Source organism: Barbus barbus, assembly GCF_936440315.1.
Source record: "Barbus barbus genome assembly, chromosome: 9".
Lineage (NCBI taxonomy): Eukaryota > Metazoa > Chordata > Actinopteri > Cypriniformes > Cyprinidae > Barbus > Barbus barbus.
This window is the reverse complement of record NC_136737.1, coordinates 27,580,416-27,607,133: the sequence shown is the minus strand read 5'-3', so window position 1 is coordinate 27,607,133 and position 26,718 is coordinate 27,580,416. Positions and strand designations below refer to the sequence as shown.

General features: G+C 37.0%; 2 protein-coding genes across 8 annotated transcripts in view; both read right to left on the bottom strand.

Moving 5' to 3' along the window:
- LOC306875313 (arf-GAP with coiled-coil, ANK repeat and PH domain-containing protein 2-like) overlaps window positions 1-6,105 on the bottom strand; it is a 37,436-nt gene extending 31,331 nt beyond the window's left edge. For 5 of the 6 annotated variants that reach the window (XM_079425793.1, XM_079425790.1, XM_079425791.1 and 2 more), the window contains exon 1: window positions 5,706-6,096. In XM_079425793.1, the coding sequence (XP_079281919.1) occupies window positions 5,706-5,758 (53 nt within the window). In that variant the 5' untranslated portion in view covers window positions 5,759-6,096. Of the gene's footprint in view, window positions 1-5,705 lie in introns of all 6 variants that reach the window. The other variant, XM_079425792.1, reaches the window with a different exon arrangement.
- Window positions 6,106-6,605: 500 nt separating this feature from the next.
- Window positions 6,606-25,265, bottom strand: LOC306875314 (protein phosphatase inhibitor 2-like). Of its 2 annotated transcripts, none has more exons than XM_079425794.1 (6): window positions 24,834-25,265; window positions 20,171-20,278; window positions 19,703-19,786; window positions 11,466-11,575; window positions 10,242-10,412; window positions 6,606-8,889 (listed from the first exon to the last, which is right to left on the bottom strand). In XM_079425794.1, exons 1-6 carry the CDS (start codon window positions 24,956-24,958, stop codon window positions 8,870-8,872), a joined length of 618 nt encoding a protein of 205 aa, XP_079281920.1. In that variant the 5' UTR covers window positions 24,959-25,265; the 3' UTR covers window positions 6,606-8,869. The 2 variants fall into 2 exon arrangements, with proteins under 2 accessions (XP_079281920.1, XP_079281921.1); XM_079425795.1 differs by having other exon boundaries at window positions 7,756-8,886; window positions 24,834-25,151.
- Between the last annotated feature and the right edge of the window lie 1,453 nt (window positions 25,266-26,718).

Sequence of the window (26,718 nt, the reverse complement as noted above, 5' to 3'; positions counted from 1 at the left end):
GAAGGGCCTAAAGTACACACCATTTAATAAATGTGAAAATGTTTGTTTTAGGATGAAACCCACACAGTATTTTAAGCATGCGGCCCAAGAGCGTCACCTCTGTTCTTCATTATCCCACACAGCTAAACTAAACCCACTAAGACACATGGCTCTGTTCAGTCTATTTTAACCCGCTCTCTTCCGGTAACTCTGCTGTTATCTTGTTATGACACAAACCTCTGATTAAGTTATAGTTCATTAGCTGAATTAACGACTCTGAAGCACATCTTCCTGGCAATCTGTCTGCTCCTTATTTTGGTCCCAGAGATTTTCCCAAAACAGTGCTGACCGCAGTGAAGAGGGCTGCTGCTAATGAAATCTAGGCCATTGCCTCATAAACTGAGAGCTGGAGCAGATCCAGAAAGCGTGCGAGTCATGACAAGAACACATTCAACAACACACGATAACACAAACACCTGCCTCCAGCATGACCTGCCACACAAAACGTCAGGACACCAACAAATCCCACCAAAAAGATTATACATGAGCATCAAGCACTTCTAAAGAGAAATCTTAAAGGTGCAGTATGTAATATTGACAGCTACCGGCTGAAAGTGGCACTGCGGTCCAAATTAAAAATATTGGAGAGAGTTGTTTTTCCCGCCTCAGACTCTATGCTCATGCGGGTTGCCAGGTTGAAGACACACAACAGAAACAAGTGCAATTGATATTGTATGGCGACGAGCCTTAAATTGTTAGTTGAGCTAATTTAGTAGTTTTTTTTTTTTTTAAATCTCTCTGGTCATAGAAATGTTTAGATAGACGCCAAGGTTTTTTTTTTTTAGGTCAGATAGAATCTGCGATCTCTGACACTCCAAGGTTGCAATACATTTTCCATCAACTGGCAACCCGAGGTGTCAAAATACTATTGGTTAAACTGGAAGTGGGCGGAGTCACAGACCAAAACAAAAACAGACATTCCGACACGGCATGCACATTTCAAAGCAGAATAACTGATTGTAGCATTGTTTTTTTTTTTTCAGAGAAACAAATACATAAATTTAACGTTTCCAAAATATCTGCAAACATAGTGTTTTTATGAATTAGTACATAAAAAAAAAAAAATTTAAACAGCACCTTTAAGAGACTTCAAACAGGGTAATATGGATAAAGCTAAAACAAATTTTTAATTTAAAGTTGAATTTTAGCTGCCAACATCTAATTTTTCTTCAATAAATATATTACAACTAATAAAAATAATAAATAGTATTTAGACCTTTTTTTTCCCCCCCAAAAGAAGTCCTAAAAAATTACAAAAATACAACAAAATTACTAAAACTTTAACCAAAATTAAAAAGAAAAAACTGAAAATATAAAAATTAATTCTAAGCCAAAATATTAACAAAAACTATAATAAGAATATATTTCAGTCTCAAATGAGTCTCAAACTGAACCTACTTTACTTTAGAAACATTTCCACAGCTAGGGATACGAAAACGAATTAAAGAAGAAATAGGGAGAAAATAATCTGATAAATATGCATCATGAATTTCATTTTTATGTGTTTATTTACACTATTAACATTCGAAGAAAACATGGAAGCCAGTTATAAAAAAATTCTTACACATTGAATGTAAGTGTACTGTCTTTTCACAAGCAAATGTCTATTTTCCAAACAGTTTTTAATATATATATATATATATATATATATATATATATATATATATATATATATATATATATATATATAGAAATATAAAATATTATTATTTCATAAATATAATGATTTTTTTTATGGTAATACCACATTTTATAACATGAACTAACATTGCCTTGTCATAAAGAGGTCAAACTATGAATAAATTGATTTATATAAGAGGCAAATGTAAAAAAAAAAAAAAAAAAAAACTTAAAATAAAAATAATTTATTTAATATAAAATAATTGTCATTTGTTCATGAATGGTCTTCCATTAGATTAACTAAAACACAACGGTCTCAAAAGCTTCATTTTCTTTGTGCAAAGTACAATTTCTTAGTTCTTTATTTTGATATTGAAGTGGCATACATATAACCTGTCATGTTTATGATAGGCATCATGGGAATGAAAACATTGTTCGGTGTCTGGATAACCTCATCAGTGATGTGGGACTACATTAATAAAAGAACCAGCATCAAAGAACAAGAGGCAATACAGACGACTAAACAACTGAGAAGCAGGAAACCACATCAGACCTCTACTTGTCAACGTTGATCATAAAAAGCAGAACTATTCCTAAAGAGTGGACGGGGATTTGTTTATCCAGCTGGATTCAGTGGAGGAATCACACCCACCTTCCTCAAAGATTTTGAGAATGAAAACGCAATTAACTTTCTACCAGAAGGTAGACGTAATGAAAGATCTCGCTATGAGTCTTCAGGTGGCTCAGCGCCAATCTCGGAGGAGGCTGAGGTGACATCAGGAGAAATTCCTGACTGGGACGGACCAGTGGATTTGAGGCATGATGTGTGTGACGCTCCGGTCAGCCCCTCTGTTGTGAATCCCTTCCTGCAATTGTTGGGAAACAATCTGGGATGAAAGAGAGGGGGAGGGGAGTTCCCAATGAGCTAAACCTGATTTTTAGAAAACCAGTAACACCACATAATGAGATGACATGGAGGGAATTTTGCAGGCGTGTCCTTGCCAAGTCTAAGAAGAAGAAGAAGAAGATCTGCACACTCTCCAAACTCAAAGTTGAACTCCAAAAACTGCTGGTCATTCAGAAACCACCGCAACACCAACAAAACTACAGGGACACCCACAAATAAGAGAGTCCAAGACAAAGATGAAAAGGAAAACGTTGATTTCATGCGGTTTAAAAAAAATTGCATACTATTTTCAATAAATAAATTCATTAATTAAAAAGTTTAGGCCTATTTAATTCAATTTAATAAATATGTCATGTGGTGTAACCATAAACATGACAGAGATAAAAAAGCAAAATGCTGGTTTCATGTGGTTTTCGACAGTTGATTACAGTTTATAAAGTTTTACATATGGATATTTTTACTACACAAACGAATCAGTTCACTTCAGAAGGCCTTTATTAATAACCCCTGGAGCACTTTTTTAGGATGGATGGGTGCACTTTAGTGGACTTCAAAATGTTGAGCACCATTCACTGCCATTATAAAGCTGGGACATTTTAAAAAAATATATACAATTCTAATTGTATTTGTCTGAAAGAAGAAGGTCATATTTAATTTTCTGGCGAACTATCCCCTTAACAAACACCGCAAACTGTCGCCTTCAGTTAACTAAAACATCTGAGCAAAACAATGTGTCTATTTGTTCTTTAAACTATCAAAGCGGCATCTAACTTACGATTAAATCATTTAGTTTGCTTCATAACTTCAGTAAAGCACCAAGAAGCCGTGGTTTACAGTGAATTTATAACGGCTAAGGGGGTTTTAGGCACGACGCGAAGCTAACCCCCTTAGCCGTTATAAATTCACTGTAAACCACGGCTTCACAGGGTTTATTGCTTTTATAAAACGCTTCCATATACGTAGTAAGGTTTCACAAAATAAAACAGAGCAAATAAAGTAATGATCTTAATAAAAACATTATTCTTCCACCAAACAATGTAGTTCCTCAGGTTGCAACAAAGTGGTTTCCGAGCAAAACACAATCGTAAACAAGGGAGTGTGTTTGTAGAGTAATTTACAACAGCTTTAAACTTGACTCAACCAATCAGAATCAAGGACCGGAGCGCTCTGCTTTAGAATACAGCACAACTCAATTATTGAGTCCAAGATGAAGAGAGAAGTTGCTAAAAGTGAAATGCTGAAGTGAAATGCAATTACTAAAAACAAAACAACACCTCTCTCCGATCAAAGCGGATATGAATTCGCAAACAGCAAATTTAACCCAACACATAAATGGAAACAGACGTCAAGAGGGCAGTTCCACGTGGACTGAGAGGCCTGTTTTTATCCATCGCCCACACAGCGCCAAATTAAACACAGAAAAAAATGAGTATGAGCAGCAGCGGAAAATCTGCCTGCGGAGGAAACCTATGCAACTGTAGCGAGTGAAATGATGACTACTGTGCTGGAAGATATCCTGCAGATCATAGATAGGAGAAAAGTGCACTCTAAAATACATCTCATTAAAATGGCGCAGCCTGTCTTAATCCATAACTTTGGAAACTTTGTCCTTCACGATCACAGTCTTTATAGAAAACGGATTGAGGAACGGCCAAGGGTTTCACAAGGCCAAGCCTGTTTTCTTCAGAAAATCTAAACAGCAGTAGTTCATGAAGTACTTTTTCACTTTGCGTAAGAAACAGCATGATTCAGTTTAACCGTCCAGCGGTTTCACATCCTCACAGCTGAACCCAGGACTTCTCTTTGGCCAAAAAATGAAGAAATTTACATTTTCCATGAACATCTGCTCCTTGTTTCGGAGGATGCTGTTATGAGCGAGGAGAGGAGCAGAAAGCATAAATAATTCTTCCACAGAGATTCACTCGAGCTACACGAGATATAAAGACGCTTAAGAATCAGGTTCACTTAATATTTCTGGAATAACGTGACGTAAACAGCTCACCCTCATGTCTTTCTAAAGTATGATTTTCTTACTTCTATGGAAAACAAGGGATTTTTGAAACGTCTTCACGCTGCTGTTTTACATACTTTACTTACTTTTAGTCATTTAGCAGACGCTTTTATCCAAAGCGACTTACAAATAAGAAAAATTTACTAAAACTAAACACTCTGTAAATACTCTATACACACCCATTTAAGAAAATACAGAAATTAAATAAAATTGACAAATGCATACAACAACATTTCAATAGTAAACATATAATACAATGAAAGTGAATGGGGACTGACCAAAAAAAGCTCAATTTAACTTGCGTACTGTAGTCTATGCGTTCTAAAACATTGTAGCATATTTGCAATAGTACATATGTCATATGGACTATTAATTATGGCAGGTTTTTGGTATGCTTTGACAGTTTTAGACCTCGACGGCTCCAGTCCCCATCCACTCGCATTGTATGAAAAAGAGCAGCATGAAACAGTCTATTAAACATCTCTTTTTGTTTTCCACAAAAGACATACATTTGGAACAAATTAAGGGTGAATTAATAATAAATAAATAAAAAAATATATATATATATTTTTTTTTTTTTTTTTGGTGAACTGTCCCTTTAAATCCCTTTGCTCAAAGGCCCAAACATAAGTCATTAATCACTATTTTTTGTATTTTCAGTCAGCAGCCCACATTTTTACCCAATTACAGGACCCACTACAACTAGATGCAACAGAATTTAAGAATTAAAGCCAAAAAATCTTCGTATTTGGCAATAAATCAGGAAGATAATAGGAAAATTGACAACTGTTTAAGTTGTTTACATGAAAAAAAACATGTTTATAAACATGAAAATATCTATATATCATGCTATGAATAAATTCATGATTAATATGATTTGTATTGCAGTTCAATATGATGTAGTACGTTTTGTAAAGGTTGTCATTCATGCATATGTGAAAATCACAATAGTTATTAAAACAATGTCATGCAAAAATCAATAGCCGACAGCGTAAAATATCACCAATGAGCATCTAAATCAATATATCCATCCTTTAAGTGTACGTTTATGCTATTCAAATCTAACATGCACAGCACTTTCAACTCCAAAGCAAACACATCCATATTAACTGAGCTTAAGTTTCTCACCTGAATCTGGGAGAATCCTTCAGACATTCCTCGAAATCCACAGTAATCTTCATGTTGACTTGATCAGGTTTAGAGAGCTAACAGGCTAACATTAGCTCCTGTAAAAACACGAGCAGCTCGAATCACTCCAGAAACCCACACGAGCTCCACATGCATGCGCTGAAGTCTGATCTGCTCGTGTCAGATGGACATGAAGCTGTAGAGGGGTTTTAAGAGCTGTAGTTCCTCAGCATTAGCGAGTGGACCGATCTGATGAGTGGAAATGAGGCCGTGTCTCAAATACAAGTGCGATTGGCTATCTAGACTGCATTTTTGGCCATGAGTTTCGCCCTGAAGAATAGAAACGAAATCAATTGAGAAGAAAGGAATTTTGCATGGATCGGTTGTTTGCAATGGGCGGGGCTTAGTTTTAGCCAGTCGGTAACTTCGCCTGTCAATCATCTTGAGCCTGATCTCGGATTGGCTGACGGGTCTTTGTAAGGCGGGGCTCTGTAGAGAGGACGTGTTTTTATTGTTTTTAATAATGAATATTATTATTATTACAACTATCCATTTTTATATTTTTTCACTGTGAAATTCAACGCAAGTTTTTTTTTTTTGTCCATTTTTGTTATTATTATAATATTTTAGTGTACTAATGTTTATTTAGATAAAAATACTCTTGAGATTTGCATGCGGCTGAAAGGTGGAATCACTTTTTTTACTGTATGGATCAAGTTTGTGTTCGTCGCACACATGCATTGTATTTTTTAGTGAAATACTTCTATTTAGTGGTTGATTTCTGACCTGCACTTTGCTTTAGGCGAGTTCCATATGTGCTTCAAAACTCTTGCTGTACATTCACTGATAACTAAAATATGTTAATACCTTCAAAAAATAACACTGTTTATAACACGTAATACTGTAAAATAATTTTTATTTGAGGCCATGCCAGCGTAAAGACCCTACAACGACAACAAACATGTAAATTAGCATTCAAACCAACGCACCATAACGTTGTTTATTAAAAGCGGCGTTCATATCAACAACAACAACAAGAAACCCCCACATATCGCTACAATCGCTTTTGAATTTTTAAATAATAATAAATAAAACTGACAACCAATCAGAATCCATCTGACTTTAAAGCGCGCGCTTTTATAACGGCTGACAGATAACATAAGGGTATATCGTCCGTTACTGGTGTGGACTCGACAGTAGTTACAGTTGTGTGTGTGATATTAACTTTATATGGCAGTTTTACTGTAGTAATTATCACGGTATTTTTTTTGTAAGCGAGTGTGGCTCTTTACTTAAAAACAAATTCAAAAGTACAAGTTCATACCAACATTTTAATGACTGACAAATATGCACATTTTCATTTGAAGAACATTTAGGGAATGAAACCAAAAATCTTGGGGAGGAATACAATGGACAGAAAGAAGAAAAGAAAGGTCTTGTGCTTAAGAATGTATGAATGTAGGATTAAACTATATTTGACTTGATCGTTAAGAAGCCAGCGAGTCAAATATGAGCGCAATCCATGTTGATGACTGATGGGACACTGCAGGACGATTCCAGACCTTTCCTCTTTCTCATTAAAAATAGGTCACCAATTAAGAAACAGGCTAAGAGCTTTTATGTTCAATGTGTCCAGCACTGCTTTTGAAAGCTTGCAAGAACTCGACAGATTTCCTGGCATCGCTCAGCCGAGTGAAAACACATTCACAACGACGGGAACATCTCAGAAACAGACCTCACACCAATGATTGTACCGTGTCTTTATGTGGAGAATAAACAAAGCATTCAAGCAGAAACACTGCGTCCATATATTTGGGTGAATTTCATAAAACCCGTCAAGAACTTATTTATTATTGCTATTATTATTATCATCATTTATACATTTATTTTTTCAGTAAATCAAAAGAACAAATTTTTTTTTTATTATATTGGGTATATTTCATTCAAATTATACACACATTAAGTAAATAGAGTTTATCTAATATAACTAATAATGCAATGCATCTGGATGTTTTCATATTACAGTAAAGAGAGGTGTTTTTTGCATTTTGGTAATTAGTCAGAATTATTATTTGCATCTCAGTAATGAGCCATAATATTCTTTACAGTATATTAGTCAGATTATATTTGAGTATTTTTAATTTTTTTTAATTACTGTAATAAGCCTGAATATATATATTTTTTTTATTTCCAGAGAATCACATTAATTTTTTGCATAATGGTAAAGGGCCAGGGAATATTATTTTGTATTACGGTAATTTGACAGATTTTCTGTTTGCATTACAGTAATGAGTCCAACTTTTTTTCCATTACAGTAATGAGTCATTTTGCATTTAAGTAATGAATATTTTGGATAATTTATTGTCAGGTTTTGCGGTATTCACCCATTTAGCTTTTTTTTTTTTTTTAACCACCTACATATATTGTGTGAGTATTGATGACTATTAATTGATAAATACACCAGAATAACAACTGCGATTTCAGAGGACAAATTGCTGGGTTAATATATCAAAATTATTAGTTTTTTCTTTTATTTGATACTACAGGATAATTCTATTCTTCAGTAATCAGAAACAAATAACCCCATTATAATGGCGTTTAGAAAAAAAAAAGGCAATCAAAACAAACAAAGCTCAACAAGGATGCCAAGTCAAAAACCGTCAGAACTTTTCAGCATCTATTAAAGCTTGTGCAGTTTCGGAAAAGCAACAGACAACCAAAGGGTTCAGTCTACTGATCAGTAGTTTTATATCTAGTTCTGTAATGCCCACCTGTTAATCATACACAGGGCTGATACTATTAGTGCCAATGTAATTAAACATGGTTTTCAGAAGCCATGCATACAGTAGAGCTCATGTGAGCGGTGTGTGTCAAAGCCCAAAACCACATCCGCACTGAACCCAATACCGGTGAGTCGCTGGCCCCCCACGCTCTCGCCACAGGAAGAGGGTGGAGTCCAGACCTGGAGCGCTTTGATAACAGTCTCGTTTCTAGCGGGATGACAGTGAACGTTTGGCAAATGAGGGAGCTGGGTGATGTGTGGCATTGCGGTGTCGGTGGAAACACGGGGTGGAGGGGAATCCAGGAACTGAACCGGTGACGACGCTGCGCCTTCCAGACACTCATGAGACAAGGCAGGAGCTGATGGACAGATCTTGACATCCTTAGGAATCCAATGAATCTGCTGTAATGGATGGAGAAGTTACAATTTATTTCATTATATCAAAAACATTTAGATTTTTTTTTATTAATTCTTTTAACTTTTTTTTATTATTTATTTATAATGTATTTCATTATATCAAAAACATTTAGATTTTTTTTATTTATTCTTTTAAATTATTATTTTTATTTATTTACGATTAATTTCTTCATTTAGATTTTTTTTTTAATTATTGAAAAAGAAATTTATTTATTCTAAAGAAAAAGCGGGGTAAAACATATGACCAAATAAACAGTATTTCCTAGACTATTTACAGAAAACACTATTTAAAAATATTTTGTAAAATAAAAAAATTAAAATACACTACCGCACACACTAGCTTTCAACACTTTGGGGTTGGTAACATTTTAATATATATTTTTAATAATATAGTAAAAGTCTAGTAAATATTTTAAGTCCTTCTACTCACCAAGGCTACATTAATTTGATAAAAAAAACAGTAATATTGTGAAATATTATTACAATTTAAAATAACATCCGTTTTCTATATTAATATTTATATTTGATTGGTGTGATCAAAGCTGATTTCCAGCAACATTACTCCAGTCTTCAGTGTCACATGATCCTTCAGCACTTTTTTTTCTCCACATTTTTGAAGTGTTGTGTGTGTGTGTCATTTATTACACATTTAATAAACATTTATATTACATGTGGAATTTAGAATTTTGTGTAATCTTTTATTGGCACTGAAACTGTATTTGACCACCTAAAAACAGAACTAGAAACTTCCTTTATTAAAATAAAATTATTATTATTATTATTCAATTAATTGAAATGATTCCAAGATTATAAATGCAATGAAAAATAAATTTGATCCTTTTTTGTGATCCACAAATTGGCCATAAAAGCCTACTATTCATTAAATATGACAAAAAAAATAATCTATTTTTGAACATGTTTTGTCTGACTTTGTCAATAAACAGTTTGATTGAAAATGATCTATTTTTGGACTATTATTTCATATGTCAAGCTCTCCAGGGTTAAACAAGATGTTGGGTTAAGCGTTTATTCAAATCACTAACCCCAAAAATGAGCAATAGCAATGCTTGACTTATCTAAGTTTCGGCTCTATTTGAAGTATTTTATCCTAAACTGGTCTTAAGAGAGCATCTGGAAACTCTTCCAGCATCTCAAGGGACCTCTAGTGGTCAACAGACTGTGCTGGAAGACTCTTCTTCCAACAAAGTGAAAAAAAATCTTCACACCACATGCAATCGATGCATCATCGTTCACTCAGAGCATGAGAAAGTGTACAGAACAACGCAGGTCGACAGAGGTAATCACATACGGCTGAATAAACTACTGTGTTCATTTACCATCTTGTGGGGGGTCGACGGTGATGTCCTCGGTCTCTGTGTCATCCTTCATCTCTTCGTCCTCGTCTTCCTCCTCTTCCAGCTCACTGGCGATGAGTTGTCGAGCTAGTTTAATGTTCATACCTTCATTATAATGCATCTTCCTCATCATCTGAAACTGCTTCTTTCTGGCTGAGGAAAGACAAAGCACATACAGCTCTAAACACGAGAATCCACCGATTCACTCTTCTTCAACACACACATCACAGTTGTCATGAAGGGCAAAATTAGCTATATGGACCAAAACCACGTTTTGTACCAGGCTGTAAACGTACATTTTTCTGCTGTAAAGTTGGGCATTTTAACATGGGAGGTCTATGGGGCCGACTCCCTTTTGGAGCTAGCCTCTAGCGGCCAGTCGATGAATTACAGTTTAAGTCACTTCCGTATTGGTTTCAAGAGAGACCGGGAGGTTGCCACTTGCATGAAACCTCCAACACTATATTGGCCAGTGTTTCAGTTTCATTGTCCAACCCCTGTATGTATGTATATATGTGTGTGTGTGTGTGTGTGTGTGTGTGTGTGTGTGTGTGCATGTTTATGTGGTTTATGAGGACACAAATTTGTATAATGACATGGGTATGACAGAGGTATTACAATATGAAGGTGGTTTATGAGGACACTGCCTATGTCTCCGTAATTCAAAAGGCTTAAAAAAAAAAACATACTAAATGGTGTTTTTTTGAAAATCTAAAAATGCACAAAGTCTCCTGTGAGGGCTAAGTTTAGGTGTAGGGCAATAGCACACACAGTTTGTTCAGTATAAAAACCATTACGCCTATGGAGAGTCCCCATAAACCACAAAAACCAACGTGTGTGTGTGTGTGTGTGTATATTTATATATAACCCAGTTACTGTGACTTTTTAATAACCGTTAAGACACAAAGCAAAGTTCACTTTGAGAAAACATGCTGTACTCGCCATTGTTTTATTTAAATGCGCTCATATATTTGTTTTATGTGTTACATATTTGATTACCTATGTCCAATATTTAATGTTCTAAATAAACGAGAGCATTCAATAGGATAATAGTCACATATGTAGCCTAAGTGTATTATTGTGAAACACTGCATAAGACAAAAGAAAGGGTTGTGGAGCAGTGTTGTGCGGTGAGCTGTGCAAATGTGCAGTCAGAGGAACCAGAGGTGAATCTGAGGTCAGGAGAGAGAGAGACACGTGTCTCACCTTGCTCCTCCGGACTCAACTCCTCCTCCTCCTCCTCCTCTTCCTCACTGCTCTCCTCCTCCGGCTCCTCCGTGAAGCGAGATGCTGCGCCTTCCACCGCTGCCGCCAGCCTGAGACAGACAGATGTCAAAAAGAGTTTGGGGTTTTTAGTCTTGATTCAGATATATTTGGATTTAGTATCAAGATAATATTATCATTTTGTTGTTTTTATTAGTGCTGTCAAATGATTAAATGCGATTAATCGCATCCAAAACAAAACGTTTTGTTTACATAATGTGTGTGTACTGCGTGTATATATAAATACAAACACATACAGAATATATTTTGAAAATATGTACGTTTATTTACATATATAAATATATTTAATATATAAACATAACATTTTTCTGAAATATATGCATGTGTGTATTTATATATAAATAATAAATATACACAATACACACATTATGTAAACAAAACTTATTTTGGATGCGATTAATCGTTTGACAGCACTAGTTTTTTTTTTTTTATATTTTCTGCTTTAATTGTTTTATTCATTTTAATGTAATATTTAATTCCTTTAATTTGTATTGTGTATTTGTCACTCTTTTTTTATGTCTTTATAGTATTTATTCATTTTTATTTTAATGCTATAGTTATTTTAGTGCATCAATTTAAACTAAATGATACAAAAAAAGAAAAAAAACAAATGATTAAAAGTATATTATTATATTACATAATATAATCATAATTTGATTGCATTTTCTGTCGCTTTATGAAGCCACAGGCCTGTGCAACAAGGCTTAATTTCCCATCATTTCCTGTGGCAGCACAGTAACGATAAAAGCGTTGCTGCTGCACTAATGTTAAAAACCTTTCTGTCTTTGTCAAGAAGTGAAAAACCAATAAACATGTAATTGCCCAAAACATCCGTTTAACTGACTAAAATCATTTGATGCTCATCATACAGTATCCATATCCACTTCTTATAAGTAGAAACTAACCAATTTGACTCAGATGGCCTTCTCAGTGCTTAATAAAACGCAAATCAGTGCAGCTAATTAAGGAAGTTTTTCATTAAACCTGGTGGTCTTTGTAGTATTTTCACTGTTAATGTGACCAGATCTCTCAGGAGTAACCGGACACACACACACACTGGCCCCAGTGAATGCTGGGTAGGAGAGCATAAAATACATGAGCCTGAGGGAAACACAAGACAGAGTGGTGAAAGAACGACACAGTAGGAAGAGGACGACGACAAAAGAGACAGCAGAGATGCAGACGGAGTGAAGGCAAGCGGGACTAAAGCAGAGCAGATGTATTACTAGGAGGTTCGGGATGCTCTTCATGGCCAGCTTCAGATTGAGTTACAGGCCTGCAGCAGACAAACAACTCACTCACATCCATCTCAGAGCTTTTAAAGACACGGATCAAGATTTAAACATCCAAATCCTCTTCTATTCATACTAAGACTTTCAGTGCCTTTCTCTCAGGGCAAGACAATCTATAAACATTCTTACATAAAATCAAATAGTCGCTGCGTTGTTTTAAATAAATAGGTCAACCTAATAATAAAAATGATCTAAATCAAACCTTGAGAGATCGGTGACATCCAAGCACACTTCTTTTTGCGTTCATGTCAAAACACAAGCTCCAATGCAGTGTTGAGGATAACACATTACAAGTAATGCGAGTTACGTAATCAGATTACTTTAAGTAACATTTCTTTTTCATTTACATCAAAAGTATCGGAGCTGCCCTAATATTATATATTTTTTTTTCATTTAGTACTGACCTTCAGAAGCTACAGAAGAAACTTACATTTTTCCCAGAAGACAAAATAAGTTAAATTTACCCTGATCTTCACATTCAAAAAGTTCTTAATGCATGGTTTTTCCTTTTGGAGCATCAGTGAGCGTTTGACCTTTCTGTAATAGTTGCATATGAATCCCTCAGCTGTCCTCAGTGTGGAAAGATGGATGTCAAAATCATACAGTCATTGTTGGAAAGGGTTTCAATACACAAAAATGCTGGAAAACCAAATCATTTGTGGGACCTGAAGGATTTTTCTGAAGAACAGCAGGCAGTTTAACTGTTCAGGACAAACAAGGGACTCATGAACAGCTATCGCTAAACAAAAAACACAGCTGTGGATCATTCAGGGTATTAAGAATCAAGGGTATGTAAACATTTGAACGGGGTCATTTTTATAAATGCAGTATTATTTTCTCGTTTTATTTTCTCTTTATTCAAAATTTCTGTTTTATGTATTTTTTAGTAAAACCAAATGTGACCTTGTTGTGTGCAACTATGGCAACGTTCGCCCCGTGATCGAGTCACGAACTCCGCCTCAACTGCACAAAAATACGAGAGAAAGTGGCAACCGAGCGGCAATTCCACCTCTTGCCACTTCCCACGGGACACAAACATTATTCCAACCTTTACGTAAATTTTAGCAGTTCCACATGCAAGACTCTGTACCGACATGTTTCTCTGTATATCAGAAGCACATGGCGGCTTTTTTGGAAACATTAGCTATGCTTCCATCCAAAGATTCGAATAAAACTTCCAAAACTGGAATATCAGGGCTCCAGACAAAAAAATCGAGTAAGGAGCCATTGGCTCCTATAAAAGAAAAACTTAGGCGCCAAATTATTTTTTTAGGTGCCACAGAATAAAAGTGGTTTATTTTATTATTATCATTTTATTTTTCCCCCCTATTTTAACATTTCAATCATTTTGTCATGTGTTTATGTCTTATCTTTTCTAGGCTTTATCAGCATTTTAATCCATCTTGTAGATGATCAGGTCGACCGGGGGACTAAGGTTCACTTAAAGTGTGAATTAAATGTCTTTTACAACTTGAAATATACGGTCAAAAAGAATTGTTCGTTACACAGAATCTGTACCAATATCATCACTTGGCAACTGAGTGCAGTGCATCCTATAAATGTTGTCACGTCTTTCACACATTCAGTCTGTTTTTCTTCATTAGTAAAATGCAATGTTATAGGAGGAGTTGAATCATGTACAACAGAATAAGTAAAAATATTAATATGCAACAGCGCATGAATATATCAAAACGCTCCTCTTTATAGTTATTTTTCTAGCTGACTGATGAGTTTATGGACACTGAGTGGTTATTCTGAGGTAAATGTATTACAATGCAATGTTTACAAGCTTTATACATTTCCTCAGTTTGAAACACTGAATGAGCTTTTACATAAAACATTTCAGTAAGTTGTACTATAGGCTTTCTTATTGCCTATACCTTTTGATCATGTTCATTTCATACTATAGTAGTGAATCGAAATATATAATGGGTTCACTTGCTGCTTTAACTGAGGTGCTAAAGAGATCGCGCCTGAGCATTAAGTGCGATACTCTCCGCTCGCACGATCCGGACGCATACACGGACCGTGTGGACGCGGGGTACTGATGTTTATATTACCGACAGTGTGCGCTTGTGGTCCGCATTAAAGAGCACCCAAACCGCATCATTTGAATTTCGTAGCATTTTAAAGCTGATACTTTGTTTATTAAAAAGTAAGACAGCACAAAGCTTTTTGCGATTACTGGATGGAAAGTGCGCTTCAAATAACAGGAAGTCCATGCATTAACAGAACACAGCATATAGACTAAGATCTCGATAAGAAGATCGACCGGACAAGTGTAAATGCATCTGGTTGTTGAAACCACATATGGTAATTTTACTCCTCCCATAATATTAAAATAATAGACGTGTGAGAGCGTTTTATAGCCTATATGGCATGTTATAGTCAGATATGACAGCGCAATGCAACAAGCATCACCGCGGATGAGTCGCGGAGTATTTCTTCAGCAAGCGACGCGCAAACTGAATGAACCTGAAAGTAAGTCGCAGACGCTCAACACACAATCTTCTTCATTAAAAGTAGCGAGACTAGCCTATCTTTCCAGTGCTGATGCCGCGCGCTCTCTGATATTGAAATTAGCTGATAATTAATAAAATTATCCATTGCTTTCATTGACGTGAACTCCGTTATATTTGCATATGAAGCGGGAATTGAAGAACGGATTTATATCCGTTTTGCGAAGACATTTATGTGGCCAAGTGTAAATGGGGAAACGTTTTAACAAATCATATAGATATCCGATCAGAGAAAATGCATGAAGTGAGCAGGTGTAAACAGGCCCTTTCAGGTCTCTCTCACTGCGTTCAGCAGACTGTGTGCGGCAGAGACGAGGACTGTTTGAAACTCTTTTCCAGTAAAACTTTGATGCGCATCGTCTTATGTAAGTTTAATACGTGAACATAAAAGATGTGAGCGCAAAACAATCGGGAAAAAAGTCCTTTCATGCAAATTATATATAGTCGCCAGTGGCAACCTCAGCAAAAACTTCACTCGCAAATTAATATTTTTGGTCGCAAATGCGACCATTTTAGTCGCAGTTTGGAGCCCTGAATATCGCATAAAACATTTGCGAATTAAGCACCGTTTCCATCTTACGAGTCAAAGAGAACAAAATCGTCACTTCCTGGTAAACTGGCACTAAATATCACTAAGAAAACTAGGGGAAGCCACTGAATATAATAATTTTCATATATGATAAATTACTTGTGCCTCAGAGCAAGCAAACGCCGCCATTGCCGGTCCCAAGCCCGGATGTAAAAGGAGGAGGGTTGGGCGAAGGGCTAGCAACCCCTCACCATAAAAAAAGATCTTGCTACAGAAACGCCAACAAAAAGATTTCAACTGACCTATCGGTTCTGGGAGAAGATGGATCTCCGGCTGGAGACGCTATGCGCACTTGGGGACAAGCTGGTGAGACTGGCCCAGGACCGGGATGCCTGGGGAACCCTTGTCGGTGGCCTATGGCCCAGTAGGGGTAATAGGCGTAAGTGAAGTAAGTCAGAGCGAGCAGACGTAAGAAAATAAATGCAGTCATTGCTTTCAGAGGTGGATGCTGCTGTTTGGGAACGCAGTCGTGTAAAACAATTATACAGAAATACTTTGATGACAGACTTTGCTCAGGCATTTCAGAACGACCAAAACAACATTTCAAATGCTGTGAACGGTGCTAGTCAAGTTATCCCATCTCCTAGCGCAAAGTCACATGACTTTTTCGATGGAGGAATTTATTCGGTAAATGTATTTCCATTGTAGTTCATACGCATTTTTTCTTATCGGATAAAAAGTTTATCCTACTCAAATATGCACATAAGTTTTTTTATGCGCATTTTTAGAATTTATGCCCATCTTAGCGTTTCCAGCCAGCGTTTTTTTTATGTGATATTCCAAAATGTGCATAAAAATAGGTGGATGGAAACATAGCTACTGAAATGCCAAGAAAGCAGCGTGTTTGAGTCAAACTCCAAACAGAAGCAGTCAGACAGAAGACACTTCTGTGAAAGCGGTTAGCGGCTCTGCTTCAGTTCCTGTGACCGTCGCCTCTAGGCTGTGACATGACATCTGTTCGGACTTCTGGTTGTTCATTGTTAACTACATTAAACTAACAAGGCGGCAGGAAACCAAAAATAATAGAAATACTCTGTTCTCACAGCTGTTGTATCTTAATGAGCTTTCCTTACACAGGTTACTTAAAAGCACTCCATCACTGTGAATCCACTGATATCAAGGCAGACTGATGTCACAAGAACGTAGCAGGAAGAGTGCAATGGTTTGTGACAGTTGTGATCCATCATGTTACCAAACATTGCTTTAGAAATTGATTTTGCTGTATTTCTGCTAGATTTTCAAATGGACTCTTTTTACAGCTTTCAATGGAAATTGTGCATTCCTACCCAAGCTGTCAAAGCTTGATCCATTGTGCAAGCAGCCTAATCTTTGTGTAAGCAACATTTCCTTTTTTCAGAAAAGAGGGCTCTGTGCATGTTAGACTCCGTTTCATCCAGCGTAATGTAAATAGAAAAAAAGAAAGCACCAGTATTGCAGTTTAAAAAAAAAGAAAAGAAACCGTCTTTGTTCCTCGGATATTTCCGGTTAGCGTTTGAGCGCATTCAAAACACATTGTCCGAGAAATGCGCCTGGATTGCAGCAGTGAAGCGAGAAGCAGAATAGACACTAGCAGCTCTAGGATATACAGCGCACATTTCCATTCACACACATTAAAGGACAAGTTCTTGTTTTTTTCTATTTGATTCTTTGCATTTATTTACATTAACTCTTCAAGTATAATGCAGCACTGTGTTTTCGTCATTGTTTACATATGCGCCTAGCGTCTGGATTCTTGTTTCCTGGAAAAGACCAAGCTTTTATTCCCCTTTTATTGCAAGCTATATGTGGGCTATAATTAAATGAGTTCTCATTAGTTATCTAGCTATCTTGTCAGCAGATAAATGCAGTGAGGAACACGTTATAGAAATGTATCTGTAAACTTGAATGTTGAATAGTGTAACAGTTAACTGCAGTAGTTTACAAAAGCTAACGGAGAACATTTTTCATCACTTATGCTTGTCTAATGTTAATTCCAACATGTACTGATGTATTAAACAATAATAGTATTATTAGTAAATATTGTGCATGAAATAATAGTTTTTCTACTTCTGTCTTTAGGAAAGCCATCATCTGTAATGTAAGACAGCTCAGACAGTGAGTGCTACAGAGAGACAGGACAGTGATAAACCACACGTGACCATATGATCATCCAGATGTGTTTGACAACTTGAGGATGAAATGCAATGTAGTACTCAAAGCTGCTCATGGTCAGCCTTGTCTTTTGTTTATATGCAGTACTGGTCAAATGTCTGGACGCATTACTATTTTTTATGTTTTTGAATTATGTCTCTTATGCTCATCAAGCCTCCATTTATTTGATCAAAACCACAGACAAAATCAGTAATATTTTCAAATATTACAATTTAAATTAATGTTTTAATATTCTTTATACTTATTTCTGTGATGCAAAGCTGAATTTTCATCAGCCTTTACTCGTCTTGTGTCACATGATTCTTCAGAGATCATTCTCATGTGCTGATTTGATATTTGGTTATTGTCAGTGTTGGAAACAATTGTGCAGAAGAAATATTAAGAAGCACGACTTTTTACCATCACTGATAATAAATCAGCATATTAGAATGATTTCTGAAGATCATGTGACACTGAAGACTGGAGTAATTATGTGGAAAATTCAGATTTGATCACAGCAATAAATTATATTTTAAAGCATATTAAAATATTTTAAATTGCAATTTCAAAATATTGCTGTTTTTGTCTATTTTTGTTCAATTAAATGCAGGCTTGATGAGCATTGGAGACTTCTTTCAGAAACATTAATAGTGGCCACTTTTTACCTGTATGTGTGTTTGCAGTAAATGTGCATAAAAACATACATACCCACATATATACTGTATGTAGTGTGTGCGTGCATTTATTAATCTGCATGTAGGCTATACTTTTATCTTTAAAAAAAATAATAAAGGTTAATTCAAAACACAGTAGCCAGCATTGAATTGCATTCATCTTGTATATTTGTGACCACATGATGGCTCAGATAAGAGCATTCAAATGCTTTCTAGCACTGTTCCACAGCAACAAACTTAACCAAACTAAGCACACATTATAAAACGAATGAAATCAGTAATAATGGCATGAAGTGATTAGCTTTCTAGCATTCATTTAGCGTTGTAATAAACATGCATGTTCTGTAAAGCTGCAGTGAAATGATATGTATTGTGAAAAGCGCTGTACAAATAAAAATGAATGCTTAGAATAAACAGACAATATCGTTCGCTGGTGTGGACGCTAATATAGTTATCTTTATAGTTACCATTCTTGGTGTATTGTATTATTACAATAATAATAAAAAAGTGATGTGCGTTTCTTCAATTATGTTCCAGAATTTGTTTTTGTATTAAATTACTTTTTTTTTTTTTTTTTAAGATTAAAGTGATTTTAGAAGTTGTTTTTTCATTTAATTTTACATGAAGATCAAATTTTCATTTACATAAAGACTGAATACCAATCCTAAAGATGCATTCTTTGAACTATTCTGCCCCACTGCAGCCCGAAACACTTGAATAAGACAGGGTGCCAATGAGGGAGTGTCAAAAGATTTGTTATGGTTCTGGTCAAAAACAATAAATTAAACAAAATAGTAAAAGCAAATGTTTTGTTATTATTAAGAAAGTAATTTGCTGTTAGATTCTGTGATATGGATGGAGTATAGGTGGGGTGTCGCACAAAATTTGGAACCCAAAACAATGGGAATCCCTCCACCACCCTTTATATCAGAGACAGCAATCATGCATCACTTACTTCTTAGCGAAGTCATCTCCTGGTAGGACTGTGTTCCCGTCCGAATCGCTGAGCGCCCCCTCATCCTCATCATCGCCAACCATCCTAAGAGGGACAGGACATTTTTGGCCGATAGCCCAAATGGAGAAAAACAGCATGACCTTTTCCGCAAATTTGCCCTGTCATATTGAGTTGCACCCTCAGTGCTGCACTTGTATTTTGCAGACAGGGCAGTAACATATCCAGAGAGTAGAGCAAAGCGTAATCTACAGCTTATCATCCATATCAGTGCATCCCTTCATAAATGAAGTAATTTATAGTTTATTTTCCTAAATTAAAGTTTTGTTCATTTAAGCACATTTTTATTTTCAATACAGTGGCGGCAGCTTCACTCCTGAATCCACACAGTAGTACAACCACATTAGAATTGATATATTTATACAGATATAGTCTAAACAGCATTAATGTCAAATCTTGTGTGCTGCTTACCTGTGGTATGGCGTGCTGGGCTCGTCTATCTTCATTAGCCCATAGTCCTTATCTGCCGGGTGATATGTGGCCAAAATGTTCATTTCATCCCATTTTTGTGACTTCTTCCTATAAGGACAGACAGAAACACAAAGCTTAACATACAATAATAGATTAGTTATTAGCCCTGAGGCAAATATTCCCACTGAGATCTGCTACTTTAAACGAAGGACTCTGCCCCACTTTGAAACTTACCTAAAAGAAGTACCTCGGAAACAGCGGACACAAAAAATAGCACCAAGTGGCATACATTGCCACTGAGCCATTAGTGACATAAATGATAAGACTGGCAGATAAGGCCCTCTTTCATGTCTTAAGTAAATGTTTCCCAACGCATTGAACGCTATAGTTATGTTACAGCTCTACACCTACCTAGTACAGTTTTGTAATGCAAGTCACAAAGTACAATTAATCAATAGCCTAATAAAAGGACACCTTTTCATTTACTGTATAATGTCTTCAATCTCATTTTGTTAAAATTGTGTGAAAATTTAATTGTGAATCATGAGTTGATTGAATCATTACATCCCATTTTAATAAACACTTTAATACTTAACACTCTTGGCACCAAGTTCCTTCCAAAAGTGATGCATTTCTTAATGGCCCATTCAAGGATGCGCATCTAATGCACAGACAGAGCGGCGAGATCGTCGTATTTGACCGTACGGACCATCAATAAGTCAAAGTGTTAAAACAAAGCTAAAGTATGACCTCAATCAATCGATTTTGGCCTTAGCAGCTGCAATTAACACCCTCCCAACGCAAAGACTGTGCCACTTTACAACACCTCAAGCAGGTTAAACTCTTAAACTTTCGTAGTCTGAATCCATTACTGATGAAAACCCTGTGAGTAGAGCCCTGCATTTCGGCCCGGGCCCGATGGGCCCCGACTTTTTTACGCCTCTAGGGCGTTACTTTAAAAAAAACTAAAACTTATAGGCTATTTAACGAACAAAAATGCTCCAAACGTTTTTTCTAAATTAACTTAAGAAAACAAAACAAAATATAATCATTTTGCCATTACACACAAAACTGAACTGTTTTAATAGCGAAACAGTAGTATAAACTGTTTTAGGAGAAGGGGGAAAAAAGACGGGCTCGGGTCGGTAAGCTAGACAGCTAGGGCCTGAGCGTCTCGGGCCAGGGCCGGGCTAGGGCCTAAATTTGAGGCCCGTGCAGGGCTCTACCTGTGAGTGCATTTGGTGACATGAACACAGTAGACTAGATCACTAATGCTCCTGCGATAGCAGTCAAATGTGCCAATCCACATGGAAGAAGAACAGCTACACAACCAGCGTTTGGATGTTGCTACAAAGCCAGTGCGGAAATCCACTCAAACCTGAATTAAAATGGCCATTTTTAACTATAGCATTTCAAAGAACTGTTGTTTTGACAATAGGATTATTTTTGGTCTCTTTTATAGAGGCCATGGATGCAATCAGTGCAAGATTCATGAACATAAAGCAGGACCGAGGACCAATCGAGCAATGCTAATCTCTTCAGAATAGATGTTAATGTGCCCTAAATAATCAAGAGATTAGTTTCATTCATGTTTGACAGCGATTTATTCTGTGTCACGTGGGAGCCTGTGGTGCACTGTTGCATGTAGTGGAGGTCAAGGTTTTTCCCAACGGAGCATAGATTAGAAAAACAGCAGCCTGTAGTGACTTATTATGGAGAGCAAGCACAATACAAGGAACTTGTCTGCGATTTGGAGACCCGAATGCTGTGAAAACTAAACAGCTTTCAGGAAAAAGTCCTGGAAAAACAACAGTTCAGGTAAAAATAAGATGTACAACATGGTACAGGATATCCTCCTCAAGTAACAAAAAAGTTGCCAAAGAAAAATGGCTCTCCTGCCACTGCAGGTGTTTGAGAAACTAAACATATTGTTAGGAAAATAACGCCCTCATATTCATACAGGATAAAGGTGTGACACAGTTAAGTAGTAAGTAGAGAGTAAAATGCACTACATAGCCTTTTTTACTGCTTAGAATACTTATAAAGAATAAGGCACGCAATATATTTCAAAGAAGCCACTTCATCTCACAGAAGGATTCATTTCAAACACTCAGCTGACTTTATGACTTTCTGAAAGCATTTTCACGCGCTTTCAGATGGAGCAGCATTTCCTACACAGAGCCGTAGTTCACTGAGAAGCTACGCAAACAGCTGTCATTATCGCGGACGATTTCTTCGATTTCATAATCGTGCAATTAAATCAGTCTGCGATTATGAACGCAGTAGCTTGTCAGTGAACTACGGCTCTGTGTAGTAAACACAGCTCTATCTGAAAGCATGTGATGGAGAATTACTACTAATCACAGAACCGGCTTTACTGACGAGATGTGATTAATCGCTCAGCCCTACATTACACCTAATAATACAATCATTGAACATTTACATTTTGTTGTGCTTGTTTGATTAATATTTAACCCAATTGCAGTAGCTTAGTCTCAAAAAATGACACAAAAACTAAACAGCTGGTATTGTTTTGAGTTAACGGTGACTAAGCAGGGATTATCTTAAATAACCGTCACCTGAAATCAGCAATTGGTAATTATCCGTAAACATTTTGATCAGAGCATGTGTACTAAATTATTTAATTTTGATTTGTAACTCACAACACACTGTTTGCTCTCTTTACGTACTATTTTGCCTGTTGCATGATAAAACTGAACAATCTCATAGACTTGCACTGAAGAAGGGACCCGTGCCATATCTGAGACCAAAATATCAGAGACTTGGGGCTTTGCCAGTGAACAAAATGCCCTAGCAACCGCATAACGCACCAGAAGCACCTTACCAAATGCCCTGGCAACCACCCACACTCCAGCATTGTGGAGGGGATTTTGCATGAGCAAACACCATTCACAGTTTATTTATTCTTTTAGTTTATTAATACATACCAAGTGTTCTTACAGAGTTTGATCAAACATTTAAAAGAAATCGCAATATTGATGAATTGTAGAACCAATAGTTTGCAGTATTATAATGCAGCTTATTTCAGATGATTAAAAAAAAAGGGGCATATTTCAGAAACTAATAGTAGTCCGTGTAGATCCGAGTAAAAGTGATAATGATTAGTGGTTATCCAATATACTGTCAAGGTCAATATATTGAACAAAATGTGGCTTTTTTTTAAATGGTCGGCATCGAGTTTTCCTGTTTGGCTGTTGAGTCAGAAGTGGGACTTTTATTTTGACACTGTGAACACCTGTGTTTTTCATCTACATTAGTTTACTGCCTCTTTTCAACATTTCTGTTATTATTCTATTACCATTATTAGATTTATATTATACATTTTAAATAAACACTTTGACATCAATCCTTTTATTGTGGGACAAGAGAAATAGTATAATGTACTACAATGAACAATACCCCTGTTATCAAATAGTAAGGTGCATCACTGAATACATTTTTTTTTAATTTAGTGTCACTGCAGTCAGCTCAGCTGTCTCACAAGACAGGAATTCTGTGTGTCCTATTTTCCTAAGAGTGGGAGAGCTGGATTCAAGAACATTGTCTTCTGGCGAGAGAGGAATAGGAGGCAGAGGAAGCCGGCAAGCCAAAAAGCCCACCTACATACATCGACACGAGCCATACTGACAACACAAGCTCTCCAGAACCAGGAGGTTTAGGACTTCCTTTATCAATGTTTCTCAACATCAAAATTTGGTTGAACTAAAAGCACAAATCAATACATGTGCCCAGTATTGAAAAAAGCCAGTCGGCTCAGTTAACAAGGAAATGGGATCAGCATTATTTCGGTCGCATCCTTGACATGAGACAACTTCTCTGACCTCCAGGAGAGCAAGTGCATCAGCAGAGAGAGACAGATCGACGACTCCTACGAGTGAATGTCAAAGTGAATGAGATCAATTCATACACGCGCCACCCTTCAGGCAGAAAATCACTCCACATGATAGCCAGACTGACAGGACAAGTGCTGTTATCCCACCTCTTGTGCTGACATGTTTTGGTTTGACTTTACCAACTTAACATGAACATGGTTAATATTTTTAGACTTTCTTTAATTAGCAAAGAAATCCTTTAAAAACATATCAATGCTGGGAATGTCATTTCACCCCAAAACCAAAACTATTATGCATAACAATAAGCCTATTTTTAAATCCAGTGTTATTTTAGTATAACTTACACACTCTTTTTTAATTGTTTATTTGTTTTCATTTTAGTTCAAGTCCTTTATGTGCATTTCTCCAGTTATTTATATATTAATTAATTAACTGTATCCAACCCTACTCTTAATAAAACGTTTTAAAGAGTTTTTTAACGTTAAAACCTCAATGTTGTTACATAATTTACACTTTTGCTACATGTGAATCCATATTTCAAATACACCACTGCGCTGAGCATGTAAATAAACATCAGGCTCAAGCACTGAATGTAAAGCAGCTGGTTAGTTAAGAAGAGGTTGGCCTTCACACGACAGGTCAGTGGCTAAGCACTGCTAACTAACCCAGTAATCAGTTAAACTCGACCTAGAGGACTGGTTAAGTGTACTAGTTCAGGTCGCTGTCAACATCATGTCAGAGTTTGATTGACAGGTGCTACAGCCAGCCTGTCTGGCAGATTTCGCCTGTTTTAAAGACTAGTTACTCACTGTGGGTCGTCTTCAGAGATAAAAGGGGCTCCTGGTTCTGGGGTGTCCTGGACTGGCTCTTCTGGTCTGGCTTTTATACTGGATTTGTTCTTCAGAATCCCTTTAATGGGTCGCTGTGCTGCCATAACCGTCAAACCCACCCACAACTCCTGTTTTACCCTGTTTACGCCTCAAACACGCCGAGGCGCTTCAGAAACAACACCCGGGCCTAGTTTATGAACCGCTGGCGTGCTGCTTGCCTACGAACGAAAGTTAAACGCTATTTGTGACTAAAGTTTGTGACGGTTGATGACTTCAGCTCTCGCACTTGCAGAGAGGAAAGGAAATAGGGCGCCGCGGTCGCTGTTATCGCGAGAGTTGCAGTGTTGCTATAGAAACGGAGCTCTAACGTGTCAAGCGACCGTCGCCATGTTTGTTGCGGCTGTGAGGTCCATAGACGTATATCTATGGTGAGGTCAAGTAGGAGCCACTCTTGTGCATTTTACCAAGGTAAACTTCATCAGTTTTATCAGTGAGTATCTCATAAATGCGTCAGAGATATGGCAATGGATATGAATGGATCTCAGTCAGGGTAGCGCTATATTTAATATTTGACAGGAATGAAAACGAGGCTGTAATGGTATTGCACTCAGTGTTGCCAAGTCTGCCGTTTTCCCGCGCAATTGGGCTACTTTAAAGTGCCATGAAACCCTAAACACATTTTTTGGAATGTTAACATATATGAACAGGTTGCACATTGTGAAAACAGCAATAGCACTCATTATATCTATTATTAAGGGAAAAGTATGAGGTTCAATTTGTGCCAAAAATGAGTCGACTGCTTTGTGCTTTGTACTATACATTTATCTTTGTCTACAGTCATTGCCTACTTGTTCAGGTAAATCAGTATATGCTGACGTGTATGTTGTCTTTGCTGCGCTGATGAAGGTTATGATGACAGAACAAGACTACATTAAGGACGACAGAACAACATGACAGTTAGGACGACACAACAAGACGACAGTAAGGACGACAGAACAACATGACAGTTAGGACGACACAACAAGACGACAGTAAGGACTACAGAACAACATGACAGTTAGGACGACACAACAAGACGACAGTAAGGACTACAGAACAGGACGAAAGAACAACATGACAGTTAGGACGACACAACAAGACGACAGTAAGGACTACAGAACAGGACGACAGAACAACATGACAGTTAGGACGACACAACAAGACGACAGTAAGGACTACAGAACAGGACAACAGTAAGGACTACAGAACAGGACGATGGTAAGAACTACAGAACAAGACGACAGTAAGGACGACAGAACAGGACAACAGTAAGAACTACAGAACAGGACGACAGTAAGGAAAACAGAACAACATGACAGTTAGGACGACAGAACAAGACGACAGTAAGGACGACAGAGCAGGGCGACAGTAAGGACTACAGAACAGGACGACAGAACAACAGGACAGTTAGGACGACAGAACAAGACTACAGTAAAGACGACAGAACAGGACGACAGTAAGGACTACAGAACAGGACGACAGTAAGTACTACAGAACAGGACGACAGTAAGGACTACAGAACAACATGACAGTTAGGATGACAGAACAAGATGACAGTAAGGACTACAGAACAACATGACAGTTAGGACGACAGAACAAGACGACAGAACAGGACGACAGTAAGGACTACAGAACAGGACGACAGAACAACATGACAGTTAGGACGACACAGCAAGACGTCAGTAAGGGCTACAGAACAGGATGACAGTAAGGACTACAGAACAGGACGACAGTAGGGACTACAGAACAGGACGACAGTAAGAACTACAGAACAGGACGACAGTAAGGACTACAGAACAACATGACAGTTAGGACGACAGAACAA